This window comes from Musa acuminata, chromosome BXJ2-6 (assembly GCF_036884655.1).
Source record: "Musa acuminata AAA Group cultivar baxijiao chromosome BXJ2-6, Cavendish_Baxijiao_AAA, whole genome shotgun sequence".
Classification (NCBI taxonomy): Eukaryota; Viridiplantae; Streptophyta; class Magnoliopsida; order Zingiberales; family Musaceae; genus Musa; species Musa acuminata.
Window position 1 is genome coordinate 43522949 of NC_088343.1, and position 14498 is coordinate 43537446.

Genomic DNA, 14498 nt, shown 5'->3' on the forward strand with positions numbered 1-14498 from the left:
GCCTTCCTCCTAGCATCAGTCAGAGGGTCGACGTTTATACCACTTCTTGGGGGTCGGTCGTATGCAGGTTGTTAATGACCACCGACATTCCAAACGATCGGTTCGTTTGCTCTGGACGTCACGAGCCAGCTCTTTTGATTCCGCACCATGTGAGGATACCTTTGCATGATCCTGAGTGGCACAATTATAGTTGTGCATCGTTTTTGAGTCTGCTACGTTGCCTTTAGATCGTACCACACACATACATCATGTTATCTTTGAGATGTCACATCGATTTCAAGGTGTCTGTTGCTGTGAGGGTGATACCAAAATATTCTATATCATATGTGATGTTTTTATAAGACCTCTTATTAGTTTATAAGAATACGATGAGTATACTATTATCAACTATAGTTTCAAGATATTAACCAGCTAAACAAATTTGATAAGTCAATTGGCCCACTGCACGTTAGGTTTTATAAGGATTATTGGTATGATAAGTGTAACGAGAAGACAATTAACTTATCTAGTTTTAATATATAATATTTTATTATTTTTTTGTTTTGAAAAAAATTGACTGGTCTAAATGAGAATAATTAAAAAGGCTGGGAATATGTCAAATTCAAAATCAAACAAGTATTGAGACTGATATGGCTGGACTGAATTTATCTTTGATCCAGAAACATATAGGAACCAAATATTAGATCTTACAAACGAGAGTATTGAGATTGATCCTAATTAACAATGCTCATGCTAATCTTCCCTCGTTGTTCTAATACATGACACGTCCCTGTTGTTCTGACAAGCATTCATCCTTTAACAACTGAGAGTGATGATGGACGAATATTACAACTTCATTTGTTGAATCCACCTACACGAACCTCTCTAATCGTACACACAAAAAAATACTCACAAAAAATCAGAAGAAAACCTGTTCTGCAGTTGCATGTAGATTGTAGAAAACTGTGGTGCCGAAGTAGAGTGCTGCAGTGAGTGTGAGGAAGGCTTGGAATGATCCCAACCACTGCACGAAGTAGCCTGTTCCAATGGTGCTGATAATAGCTGCCAGTGTGCCAGCAGAGTTTGTAATCCCTGTTGAGAGGCAATTAGATAGTGCCTAATGTTTGCATTTCTCATCATAGTCATTTAAGAGATTATTAAAGGAGTCGTGCAAAGGGCAGACAGATAGATTGGATAAATACTCAGCATAAGCATGATTATTAGTCATGTAAGAAATCCTGTAGAGTGTTGGGCTAGTGATAGGTGATCTTACCATGTAGAAATCCTGCATATTTTGGAGCAATGTCCTGTGTCGTATACAAATTAGAAAAACTCCAGTCAGCCAACAACAAGATTTTTAATGTCTTGCAGGTTTGCAGCAAAGAGACCCACTTCTAGCTTTCATCCAAAGAAGAAAGAAAAAAAGCAGCAGCTTAATAATACCTGGATGTTAAGAAAGTAGCCAGCTTGACTGAAAGAGCTCAAGCTCAGAGCAATGGTCATGAGAACTGCTGCTGCTGTTGGTGTTTGTGCATACCTTAAGCACAACAATGACACCGCTGGTCCAATAAAACCGATCGACTGCAACATGACAAGAGAAAATAATTAGCACACGCATCAGTTCTTCAGTCTTCAACGACACCATGATGATTCCATTTGTCTTGGATCGTTGTTTGTCGTACGAAGATGACCATATACTTGGAAGTGTTATCTGGGGGGAGGGAATAAAGTTAGACGGACCTGCATGAGCTTTCTAACTTTTGTTATCCTGCATCCAGATTTGATCATGAAGTCCGAAGAAGCTCCTGCGATGTAACCAGACAACGCCATTACTCCCCATGGTACCGCACTGAACCACGCCGCTTGCTTCAGGTTCACGTTGTAAACCTGTGTCGATAAGAAACGAACAAGCACAACGATGAACGTAGTCAACCAGAGACGGCATATAAACAGAGAAAGAGACGGTATTCCCATACATACAGTCTTAAAATAGACGGGCAACCAGGATAGAAGTACGAAGTAGCCCTGCAGGTGCAGATAGATCATGTCAGACGCAGCTTAGATTTTTGCTGCTTGAAGCTAACCGAGATTAAGCCATGAATCAGCAAAGAACACGGTCGCCTAATTTAAGCTCACCCAATTGTTGGCCATGTTGGCAAGAATGCAAGACCAGGCGGGTAGCTTGGAGAGCAAGTAGCGAAGGGGTGGAAGTTGGCTGTTCTCCGTCTTCAAATCCATCTTCCCAGCTCGAATCAGCTGCAGCTCAGCCTGGCTAATCCGAGGGCTGTCGCGAGGATCGTTCGTGATTCCCAGCGTCCATGCCGACAGCCAGACGAAACCGAGAGCGGCGAAGAAGGCAAAGGCCCCATTGATCCCAATGCTCGACAGTATAATTGGCGATGCAAGAAAGCTTATCACGTTTCCCATATGGAAACCAGCCATGGAAATGCCAACTGCACTGGCTCGCTCGCTGCATGGGAACCATCTGCACCGAAATAAAAGCTCGTCAACAACTACCATGCGACATGTTATGGTTTGGTCAACGGGAACAGAGTGGTGGCTCACCGGAATAAAAGCGTGCTCATGGAAGGAAAGGCGACGCCTTCGGCCAGGCCGAAGAGAGCGCGGACCGCCAAAAGCATGGCGGTGGAATGGTTGGCGGCCCACGGAGTGAGGAAGGTGGCCAGGGACCAGACCGCCACACCGCACGCCAAAACTCGTTTCCCCCCGTATCTGTCCGCAAGAGCTCCTCCGGCAACCGATGAAATGAGATATCCCCACAGAAATGACGACTGTCAAGCTTCACAAAAGTCCGATCAGTCTGCTGTAGTGGCGATGGATCAACGGTTGAGGTTGAAAACAGATCCGAAATACCTTAAACTAGGTGGACTACTGGATTACGGTGACAATGACTGACATGGATTGGGATCGATTCATGTACCAGTAATAGACACCATTTTTATTATAATAATGACAATCCGACATGAATGAGATAGGCAAAGAAAAAGAAAATGAAGGACAGTAAATTGGCCGAAAACAATATTACATGTGCCCCGGACAATTTTATCCTAAAAATAAAATTTTATTTTATTTTGTAATGTTCAGTTTTTTTTTTTCTATACTTTTTATTTTAATTCTTGTCCTGCTTATGAATAGACTTGATATATATATATATATATAGGACGGCGTCCATTGGACTCGGATAAAGAAAACTTTAGTGGTAGGTGAGCGGTGGCGACCAACGCCGATAGAAATAATTTCAGGCACGTCGAGCCCACAGTCCGCGGGACACCAACGGGTCCTGCTCTGTCGGCGGACAGACTCGACCCTGGGAAATGTCAGGGTGATATAACTAAGATCTCGGGGTCAATGTCATCCCTCCGAATGACCACATCAATCCTAAAAAGTGTCAGGGGTGATTCAGCCGTCTACATAGCATTTTCTCGCACCAATATGCAGTATCCCTGGTTTGGACCTGACAAGTGCTGGGAATAAAGTATGATTAATTAATTTTGTTGGGCAAACACCATGCTGCTCTGGTAAACCTATCTTCTCTCTGCATCTACTTCGGTTCGCTAAAATGACGTACCTCCACGTTCCACGCTTAATTCACACTCCCAAGACGTACCTCCCGAAAAGAACTTGGCTCACAGAGACGCCAAGGGTCAGTGCCCCAGAGAAAAAGGTCCACGTCTGATGAGGGAGGTGGTACGGAGGGGAAATTTTTTTGGGCGGGGGGCGGGAGGGGCCCACTAAACGTTGGCGCAGGAGGAAAAAGAATTTGAACAAGAACGACTCACCTGTTCGTTTATCTTCTTAGTATCTTGACAAAGGACTGAGGTGGATTAACAGATTCTTAATAGGATGCACAGATCAAGGACGTCTCCTCTTCTCCTTTGACACGATAAAACAATTCAGTGTGTTGGAAGCTTAGGTGGTGAAAGTTAAAACCCGCTGCTGCTGCTAGCAATAATGGATGATAGAAAAATGTGAGAAACTTGAGATGCGTGCGCCGAAATCAACGCATGAAAGTTCGTTCAGAGAGAAAAAGAAACCCTGAAACATGAGATCATGAAGGAAGGAGAAGATAATGGAGAAGGAAGGAATAGATCTGGACCTGCACGATTCCTAAGAAGGAGCTGCTCCACCCGTAGCGGGACGCAAGCGGGACCACCGCGACCGACATCACCACCCGATCCGCGTTGCAGAGGCACATGACCACCGCCAACATCAGCAACACCTTCGCCCGTTCCGGAATCGCCACCGCCGCCCTGCCAACCTGCCCTCTCTCCAACCGCCTCCCGATCCCCTCCGCGCTGCACATCATCGCCCCAGCAGCACCACCTCCACTCCCGCCCTTCTTCTTCCCCTTCCCCTGTCCATCTCTCCCTGACCATGCCTCCTGTGTCTTCCCACTAACAAGAGCCTCTCGCGATATACGATTCCTCCCCTTCGAGACGATCCGAAGCTTGGAGCCACGGCGGCCATCCGAGACGCCGATTGAACTCGATATCGACGGCGGCGAGGATGACGAAGGGGACGACGAATGCGACCAACAAACGGATCTGGATGAAGGGGAGGAGAGCACCGCCATGGCAGAAGCAGATGGCAGGAAGGACAAACACAAGGAGTGCCGACTTTGATGCCGGGGAAGGAACGAACTTTATAGAAAAAAAAGGACCATCTGATGACACGAGAAACCAAGATCAAGGGACAGGATGCACGCCCCTGACGTGTCGCGGGAGTCGCACCTACCACGCGGCACCACCAAACTAAGCACGCTGGAAATGAAAGCCGATGACCGCACCAGCGGCAGTGCAGTGTTAAAAAAAAGATGCTCTTCGTTGACGATTTTAGCGGATGACCGCACCATTGCCATCGCGTCGTCGTGACGGGATTAGTGCTAAATCGGATGGATTGATGGATGGACGGACGGATGATGACGAGAGGGGGTTGGAAGCGGTCTCTGATGAGTTGTCAGCACATGGAAGCAGTAGTGGACTCTGTTGTAGTTGGAGAATACGGTTAGGTACCTGATTGGAGTCGGAGGTCCTGACTGACTGATTTGTTAGCTCGCACGAGTGCTTCTTCGCTAACTTCAAATATATCAGAAAAACTCACACATAAGAATCTCGATAGTACATATAGAGTTTACGATATAGTGATTAAAAAAGTTTAAAGTCAAATAATTTTGATTTAAAATTTAATATATTAAATTTATTTAATACAAAATTTAAAATCTTATCTAATATATTTTAAATATTAGAAAAATCTCATAAGCATAACAACGAATAGAAAGCACTTGCTGAATGAAACGAGTTGAAATAGAGCATTAGGTAATCAACCTCCTGTTAAGATTTAAAATATTATTCTATAAAGATCTTAATATTTGTATCTTTTATTTTTAAATAAAATAAATTAATTAGAGTTTTAGTTATAAGAGTCTCTTGATCTAAATTATTATTCTATAACTATAAATAAATGATATTATATATATATATATTAATTTAAATCTCAAGTGTTGAGGTCTATAGGTTTAAGTCAAAGAGTAGTTAAAAAGTTTGTAAATATTTTTAAAAAAATCAATATTATTTTTTTTTTCTTTTTTTTTCTTTTCACGCCCATGTCTAAACTTGTTAAGAATGACCACCCACAATCTAATTTAAAAAAGGCTTAATGGATGTCGTTTTCCTGATGATATGAATATTGTGATCCTCCCGTAGAGGCGGGCTTGGTCAACAGAGGCGGCACCAAAAACAAAAGAACAGGTCAGTTAATGCAAGGTTTTCTGTAAAGAAGAACAAAAAGTTTCCGGAGCGACGAAATCTTAAATGAAGCAACCAACCATTTTTACATCTGAATGAGGGGGGAGCGGAGTAGCGAACCGAAGCGATAAGTAGATCTCTTAAACGATGATCACCGAGGGGAGGTCGGCCGGAAGGGTGGTGTTTCGGCGCCTATTTTTCTCTTCCCGCGCACCACCCGAGCGAGTGCGATACCGACATTGTTGCCGAAACAGGGAAGTCGGTTCTGCGCAGGTTGATGAACAACTAGGTAGTTCATGTACTGGAACAAATCAAAACCATAATTGTAATCACCTATAGAGAGTTCACTCTACTACTCGTTGTCATCCCTCTCGGCCTGCTTTGGGTCATCGCCTTCTGCAGGCGAAGGTGGAGCACCCAACCACCGAGAGGCCTGTCCACTCTGGTACAGCAGCTTGCAAGTCTGGGCCGCGTCCGATGCGTTTCCTGCGGAAAGAAAGAAGCTTTCTCAGGCCTTTTCCTATGTTCGTAGCGATCCTTTTCGACCTCCGTAATGGTTGACTCGGCATTCCATCTGGACCATGCTTCGTTCCATGTTTCCTGATTGGTCCTTTGGAGGAACCTTGCTCGCTTTTCTGTTTCTTCTGAAACAAACACATAAACTTGATTCTTTTCTGTTTCCTTCTTTTGAGTGTAACCATAAGAAGATATGAAGATAAAGAGCAGCGATTCTTGAAGGCAACATTACCTTGGTGGTAGAAGAAGCCGGAGACCGAAGGTCTCTTCCGGTCGCGTCACCCACCCGCAACACCGCTCGGGCTCTGATCGTCTCGTTTCTAAAGTCCGGCGTCGTGTTAAGTGGCTCGACGGCGACGCCTCTGAGCCATCCTAGCAGGCCCAGAAGCTGACGCCTGATCTTGTGTTCCCCGCTGAAGGATAAACCATCTTCTCGTTTAGATCCGACGCCTCGAGGAGCTTCGATCAGCCCGGATGAGGATGCGCAGCAGATCGTGGTCGGATCGGGCGGCAGGGGAGAGAGAGGATCGCCCGCCGCGGATGATCATGCGAGTAGGGCCGAGAGCGACCCCATCTCGACGAAGCGATGAGCCGCCCATGTGTAACTCCGACGACGACGACGATTTTATAGCGCGAGGAGGGAGAATATGAGATCTCTGGCGCCAGTGATCACCAAGGTGAGGTCGGTGGGAGATGCAAAGGACGAAGAGGGGTTTTGGCGCCGTTTCGCCCTTTCTGCGTACATCTGACTCTGCCATCAGCCGCCCATGCCAAAAGGAGACAGGTTGTTTTGCGCAGGTACACATCAATCCTTTTAATTTAAAAATAATTAATTTTCAAAAATTTGTGTGTGTGAGAGAGAGATATTTTAATTCTTTTATTTAAATCAACTATTTTATCACTAGTTTTTTTTTATCAAAATAATTTAATTATTCTTAATTTTTTTTATTATTTGATCAGTCAAATCAATAATCATATGTTTTTTCTTCTTGATCTTCAATTAAATGCATTCAATTATACCCAGGATTTTATTTGTGAACACTTTTACATTTTAAATTATAATTGAAAAAAAAAACTTGAGTGAACGTACAGTTACAAAATACTTGAAGTGTTTGATAAATAACTAAAAAAACTACATTTTATGTGCACTGATGTAATTATTGTTTGGTAAAATTATATTTTAAAAGTTCATTAATTTTTAATGATAAATTTACCTTATAATATTTTTAATATTTATTCAAAATTAAATACATAGTTTTATTTAAATTAGTAAGTAAATAAATAAATAAATGTATGCAATCTTATAAACAATTTCGTATAGCCCAAATATAGAATAAATAAAAAATATAATCATGATGATTTCTCACTAAATTATTTTGGTAATCTTATAATTTTAGATAATATCAAAAAATATTTTAAAATTTTAAAAATTATATTAACATCTCATGAATGCTGAAATGTTAATGCTACCATAAGATAGCATTGACATTTGAGTATTTCTAGTGCAACATCCAATTTAGATGTGATTTAAAAATATTTATCAAATATTAATTCATATTTAAAATATGCATTGGGTCCTGAATGCATATTTCAATTGTGTGTTCTCAAACATAACTTAAAATTTTTATACCTAATATTAAGTTAGAAATTAGAATTATCTGACGTGAAGGTTGATTGAGATTCAATCGTGATCGTCTTCTATGCTTGTACTAAGGTAATGTGGTGTCTTTTGAAGTAAAAATTGAATCCAAATCTTCAAGATATATGAATCAAGATCCTGCAAGATTACATTGATGGCATATTTGACAAAGCCTCCTCAATTCTTAAATTATCCTTGTAAAAATATGGTATGAGACCATTATACTGAAGTCATAATTAAAAATCAAGAACAATTACATGTCTTTCCCACCTCAAGAACAATCATAGAGCTCCGAATATGGAATATGTGGGCTAATGGTTGACAAAGTCATCTTTTTATTTGTGTAACATGACTGACTCCACAAGGCCGAGTTGGTCTCTTAGTAAGCGTGACACTGCATCGAAATGAGGTCGAGGTGTCAGTCAAATAAAGGTGACCTATCGATTTGACAACAATTGATGTGACGATGAATAACAATCCACATATCACGATTCATGTATTATCACCTAATCAACGTTGTCTCTCCCCATCATCAATTAAGTCTCTCTGAAACTTGTATACCTAATCAAATCCTATGTTCTTACTCAACATTGCAGTATCCAGAGGTCTCATTGGCAAGAAGCTAAATATGTTTTTGTTTCGCTCGCTTTGGTTTTCTTCGAAGCGTAGCAAGAAGCTAAATGTTCTTCCATATCTACTGGAAAATGACCTGCAACTCATACAATGTGGGTTCCAGAAACATATGATACAGAGAGATATGTGACCTTTATGTGGGATTTAAGTAACGCAAGTGTATTCCGTGGTTATTCTACCAAATCCTTGCTTGCCAAGGTTCCTCCCTGTACCTAGAATCAACAAAGACTTGGCAGCTAGAATTCCAGTCTCCTTATAAGCTCCTGTTTCCCTTCTCACTCCATTCGTGCAAGTCCAAGCTCACCAAGAGAGGGGGAGAGTGAGAGAAAGAGGGAGGAGGTAAGCAAGAATGGCAGCTTCTTCTTCATTGCGAGCTCTGATCCTAGTGTTTTTCCTACTTCCGTTGCTTACAGAGGGAATTACTCGTCGCTACAAGTTCAATGTGAGTATCTCGGACAACGCAACATTGTACACTTTTGCAGTAGGTAATAATGCAACAGCTTCGTCGTCCATGGATAATATTTTGGGGTGTGCAGGTGGCGGAGAAGAAGTTTACGCGGCTCTGCTCCACCAAGTCCATCGCCACCGTGAACGGGCAATTCCCGGGGCCAACGCTGTACGCGAGAGAGGGCGACACCGTGCTCGTCAAGGTCGTCAACCACGTCCACTACAACGTTACCATCCACTGGTGAGTAGTCAGTCTCCACCATCCTCGTCGATCCTCGATGTTACTTCCAACTGTCACCCACTTAGTTCACCAACCAACCCACGTAGAGACCACGGAGCTTAACTGCATTGCAGCCAGCGTAAGCAACCTGCAATGGTAGACCATGAAGAGTAACATTGGCCTTCCCTTTCCCAACCATTTTCTCCTAACACAGACCCTACAAGGTTGAACCAGAGGACCCTAACACCAATTTGGACGCAGGCATGGAGTTCGGCAGCTGCGGACCGGCTGGGCTGATGGACCAGCGTACATCACGCAGTGCCCGATTCAGCCAGGCCAGAACTATGTGTACAACTTCACCCTCACAGGGCAGCGAGGCACGCTGTGGTGGCACGCCCACATCTCATGGCTCAGGGCTACGGTTCATGGCGCCATTGTCGTCCTTCCCAAACGCAACGTCCCCTATCCCTTCCCCGTCCCTCATAAAGAAGTCGTCCTGGTCTTGGGTAGTAGCTCTGAGCTCATTCATCAAACACATGATGTGCCTGGAATACTGCAGTATCGCGATTTCTAACGATTGATCTGCTTGAACTCCATCTCAGCTGAATGGTGGAAATCCGACACTGAAGCCGTGATAAACGAAGCTCTGAACTCGGGTCTTGCCCCCAATGTATCTGATGCTCACACCATTAATGGCCACGCAGGGCCTCTCTCCGGCTGTTCTTCTTCAGCACGGGGTAGTGTCATCTAATTCATCCACTTGCTTCGCGTGGACTGACATTAATGTCGGTTTGTGATGCTAACCTTTGCATGCATGCAGATGGGTTCACGTTGCAAGTGGACAAGGGCAAGAGGTACCTGCTCCGGATCATCAACGCCGCACTCAACGAGGACCTCTTCTTCAAGGTCGCTGGCCATCAGCTCACCGTCGTCGAGGTGGACGCCGCTTACACCAAGCCCTTCACGACCGACACCCTGCTTCTCACTCCCGGCCAGACCACCAACGTGCTCCTCACCGCCCGTCAAGGCGCCGGCAGATACATCGTCACCGCTTCCCCCTTCATGGACTCGCCGCTGGTCGCGGTGGACAACAGGACCGCCACGGCCACCGTGCAGTACGCGAACAGCGTCTCCACCTCCGCCGTCACCACCACCAAGCCTCCGCCCCAGAACGCCACCCCGGTGGCGTCCAGCTTCACGGACTCCCTCCGCAGCCTGAACTCGCAGCAGTATCCTGCCAAGGTCCCGGCGACCGTGGATCACTCTCTCCTCTTCACCGTGGGCCTGGGAGTGAACCCGTGCGCGACCTGCGCCAACGGGAGCCGAGTGGTGGCGGACATCAACAACGTGAGCTTCGTGATGCCGACGACGGCGCTCCTCCAGGCGCATTACTTCAACGCGAGCGGGGTGTTCACCGATGACTTCCCCGGGCAGCCGCCCATAGCTTTCAACTACACAGGTAGCGGCCCGCGGAACTTGCAGACGATGAGCGGGACGAGGCTCTACCGTGTCCCTTACAACGCATCGGTGCAATTGGTTCTCCAAGACACCGGGATCATAGGACCAGAAAACCACCCCATTCATCTCCATGGCTACAACTTCTTCGTGGTCGGAAGAGGTGTCGGCAATTATGACCCCAAATCATCCCCCTCCAACTTCAACCTCGTCGATCCCATCGAGCGAAACACCATCGGCGTTCCCTCTGGTGGATGGACTGCCATTAGATTCCGGGCGGATAATCCAGGTGCCTGTGTCCTACTCTCTCTCTCTCCCTCTCTCGCTCTGTGGCATTGTCGATTCCATGCATGATTCTAAAGCAAAAGGCTCTACTGTGATGCAGGTGTTTGGTTCCTGCATTGCCATTTTGAGGTGCACACGACGTGGGGGCTAAAGATGGCATTCGTCGTGGACGATGGCGAGGGACCAAATCAGTCGCTGTTGCCGCCTCCAAACGATCTTCCATCATGTTAGGCACCGGCCAGCCCATCTCTCCCGCACAAGCTGAGAGGCGGTAGCCCAATGACAACGTCATGTTCTTGATGGCTAGACAAAGTGTTTTCTCGGGCCTTTTTTTTTTTGCTTTCTCCTTTTATGGTGCTGATTTGTGCTATGGATCCTCTGTTTTTGGATTGTACTTATTTGATTCATTGAACAATAAACTTCTTTGTGTAAATCAATGTGTTATCCACCTAAAGATGATGATGAAGTCTTTGATCCGTCAGCTCATTTGATAAAACACTATGTAAACAAAGAGAGATCCCAAAATAGCATGTAATGAAAGAGAGAGAGAGATTACATGTAAATATAATTATTTCTTAAATAATAGTAATAAGATACTATTAGCCTAAGATCAAATCAAATAGAAAAAAAGATATCAAGATGAAAGTAAAAATGATAAGGTTATATTAAGCTTTTAGGAAAAAAATATTTATAAGATCATAAATTATTGTTTGACTTAGAGCTTTATAGACCTTAACACTTGAGATATAGATTGATCTATATATGTAAATATCATTTTTTTTATTTATAGGTGTAGAATTATTATTCAAATCAAAGAGACCTTAATCTTTTAAATTATATCTAATTAACTTACTTAAAAGATAAAAGATAAGAATTTTAAAATATTATAAAACATAATAATTTAAATCTTAACACTTTTCCCTGAGGTATACTTTTAGATATAAGTCTCAACTTATTTTGAAGATATTTAAATGATCCTTTGGAGAGATATTTTATAAAGATATCCGAAATATTATCTTTGTTCTTAATCTATTACTTCAATAACTCCTTAAAGTACTTTTTCTTAGTTGAAATGATGTTCATTTTTAATATGTTTAGTTCTCACATGATAAATTAAATTTATAGCTAATTTTAAAATACTTTAATTATTATGCTGTAAAATAGTTGGTTTGTTAACTTGATAGCAAATGGTACCGATCAAACGTCTTAATCATATATATTCTTGAGCAATAAATGAAGAAGCTCCATAATTGCTTCATAGCGTATCATAAAATATAATTAAAAATATATAAAAAGACTTAACCAAAAGTATTTTTATGATTATCCAAATCTCCTTATATTTACATAATAATGCAATTCAATATAAATACTCTTCTCATATAACAATCTAGTATTCACATATTTTAAAATTTTCTTTGACTTCTTTAGAGATCACATAAAATGACTTATAAAACCAATTAAAAAAATCTTATTTTATATTCATCAAACTAAGAAAAATATTAACCTCCTCCAATACTTCCATTTTGAAATATCTATTTCATGATAATTACATCAGTATCTCCATATTGATAAATATTATGAATTTAGTATCATCACGAGTGAGATGATAATTGTATTCTTAATCAACTATCCAATCGAGCTCGAAGTTGATGGATATTATGGCTTCAATTATAGCAATTTCAGTTATAAAATATTTGCCACCCTAATCTTCATCGGTGAAATAATCTTTTTTATTTGTATTTTTTATCTTAATACGATAATTATTTTGATATAACACACTTAAACACTTGATTTTCTTTTAATTTATATCATCATTCAAAAAGACTGGTTTGTTGTTAACCTTATCATTCTTCTCTTTATATTTATTATTATTATTATTATTTTAATAAAAAAAACGTATTATTATTATTTTATTATTATTAGTATTATTGTTGTTGAACTCATTCTTGAGTAGATATAACATAAGATTTTTTTTTTTCAAATATCATAAATAATATAATGTTTTATTCGTGAATCATAAAAAAAACTCATTTAACAAAAAATTTCAATCTTTGAAAGTATTTTAAAAAAATAAGAGATCACCTTAGATAGTATTTGCTAAAACATTCTTTAAATATTAAAGCTGAGTTATATTTTTTTTATCGAGCAATACATCACAAATGATCTAAATATCTGAAATTAATTTGTATATAATAATGTGCTCAACGAGATCACAAGAGATAGATCTGTTTAACATAATTTCAACTTTTACATTTAATGTTCTTCATCTTTTCATGACATCTTTATCGGTAGGGTACGATGTTATTGTTATATTGTCACTAACTACATCTTATAGATTTTTTCTCATGATATAAAATTTCAAACAAGTCTTTCAGATATTATTGTTAGACTAATCGAGAAGTTTAGTATCAAACTCGCTAACCCTACTATTATAATTCATAGTAAAAAAAGATTATTTGTTTTACGAAAGAGATATTTAAATATAGATTATCACCCTTATGACTTTAATATCATCACATGTGAGCGAGATCCTTTCTCAAATAGTAATAACAACATATTATTAATCAAGATCAAACCAAATTAAAAAAAAAACACTTATAAGATATACTATACACTTGAACAATTGATGTGGACATATAAATAATAATTTAAATTTAAAAAAATTCCGATTTTATCTGATTAACTAACTTGTGAAAAATAAAATAAAAATAAAAAAATTCGAAAAATAATATACTGTAAAATGTAAAGGCAGTGGTACCACCAGGGTGGGACATGGATGGCCGAGCTCGAGTCACGGTGTCCATCAATGGGACAGCCATTGTCGACAGGAAGAAGCAAAGAGCAGTGTCGCGGATGGGTGCTCCTCCTCCAAAAGGCCATTTGGTGCGCACCAAAAAGTCCACCAACCTTTTCGTCGAAGCACGCACACTCTATGCCTCGGAGCTCACCTTCAAAAGGTGCCCCTCCTCCTCCCTCGCATGCCTTCCGGAGTGGAGAGCTGATACGGACCCGATGATCCCAGAATCCGGTCCCCAACCTAATAATGGGAGTAGTAGATACTCCTCCTTCCCACCATATAAATATCAGCACTGGTGGGGTGGAATCTCTTCGCCAAGATAGCTCCAAACTCATCTCCACTCCACCACTTCTCTCACCGGGGAATCATTCTCCACCCCCGTCCGTATCAGGTGCAGCGTACTGACTCCCATCTTAAGGGAAGCACAAGACCATACTTTATACTTCACACCCCCCGTTACACGGGCATCGGCGAGCGCGGAGAGGAGACAGACGGTAATGGCGGCACCCCCCGCGGTGCTGTGTTGGTGGAGGCGTGATGACTTTACGATCATTGGCGTGGGAAGTGCGGGCATGTGCCCACAAATTTCGTGCGAACGCGAGTACCGGAGAGCATGCGAGCGGCGCGAGCTCCAGGACCGTCTCTCTGCGCTCTGGATTCCGCCGTGGCGTGCCATGATTAAGCCTTCGGTGTGTTGTTGGCTGTCGCTGCCATCACGGTGAGGCCCACGGCAACGTAGACAACGAAATAATGGATGGGGCA

The 14498-nt window shown here is 42.0% G+C and overlaps 2 protein-coding genes across 2 annotated transcripts; one reads left to right on the forward strand and one right to left on the reverse strand.

Annotated features, from left to right (window-relative positions):
• Nucleotides 1-618: 618 nt before the first annotated feature.
• Nucleotides 619-4717, reverse strand: LOC135615818 (probable anion transporter 2, chloroplastic). Its single transcript, XM_065114811.1, has 8 exons — nucleotides 4097-4717; nucleotides 2545-2771; nucleotides 2116-2464; nucleotides 1960-2004; nucleotides 1720-1866; nucleotides 1423-1560; nucleotides 1253-1286; nucleotides 619-1071 (listed from the first exon to the last, which is right to left on the reverse strand). Exons 1-8 carry the CDS (start codon nucleotides 4571-4573, stop codon nucleotides 899-901), a joined length of 1590 nt encoding a protein of 529 aa, XP_064970883.1. The 5' UTR covers nucleotides 4574-4717; the 3' UTR covers nucleotides 619-898.
• A 4114-nt stretch (nucleotides 4718-8831) lies between these two features.
• Nucleotides 8832-11320, forward strand: LOC135615819 (laccase-22-like). Its single transcript, XM_065114812.1, has 6 exons — nucleotides 8832-8974; nucleotides 9069-9220; nucleotides 9461-9705; nucleotides 9802-9936; nucleotides 10020-10943; nucleotides 11040-11320. The coding sequence occupies exons 1-6, from the start codon at nucleotides 8882-8884 to the stop codon at nucleotides 11168-11170; spliced, it is 1680 nt and encodes a 559-aa protein (XP_064970884.1). The 5' UTR covers nucleotides 8832-8881; the 3' UTR covers nucleotides 11171-11320.
• The last annotated feature ends 3178 nt before the right edge of the window (nucleotides 11321-14498 follow it).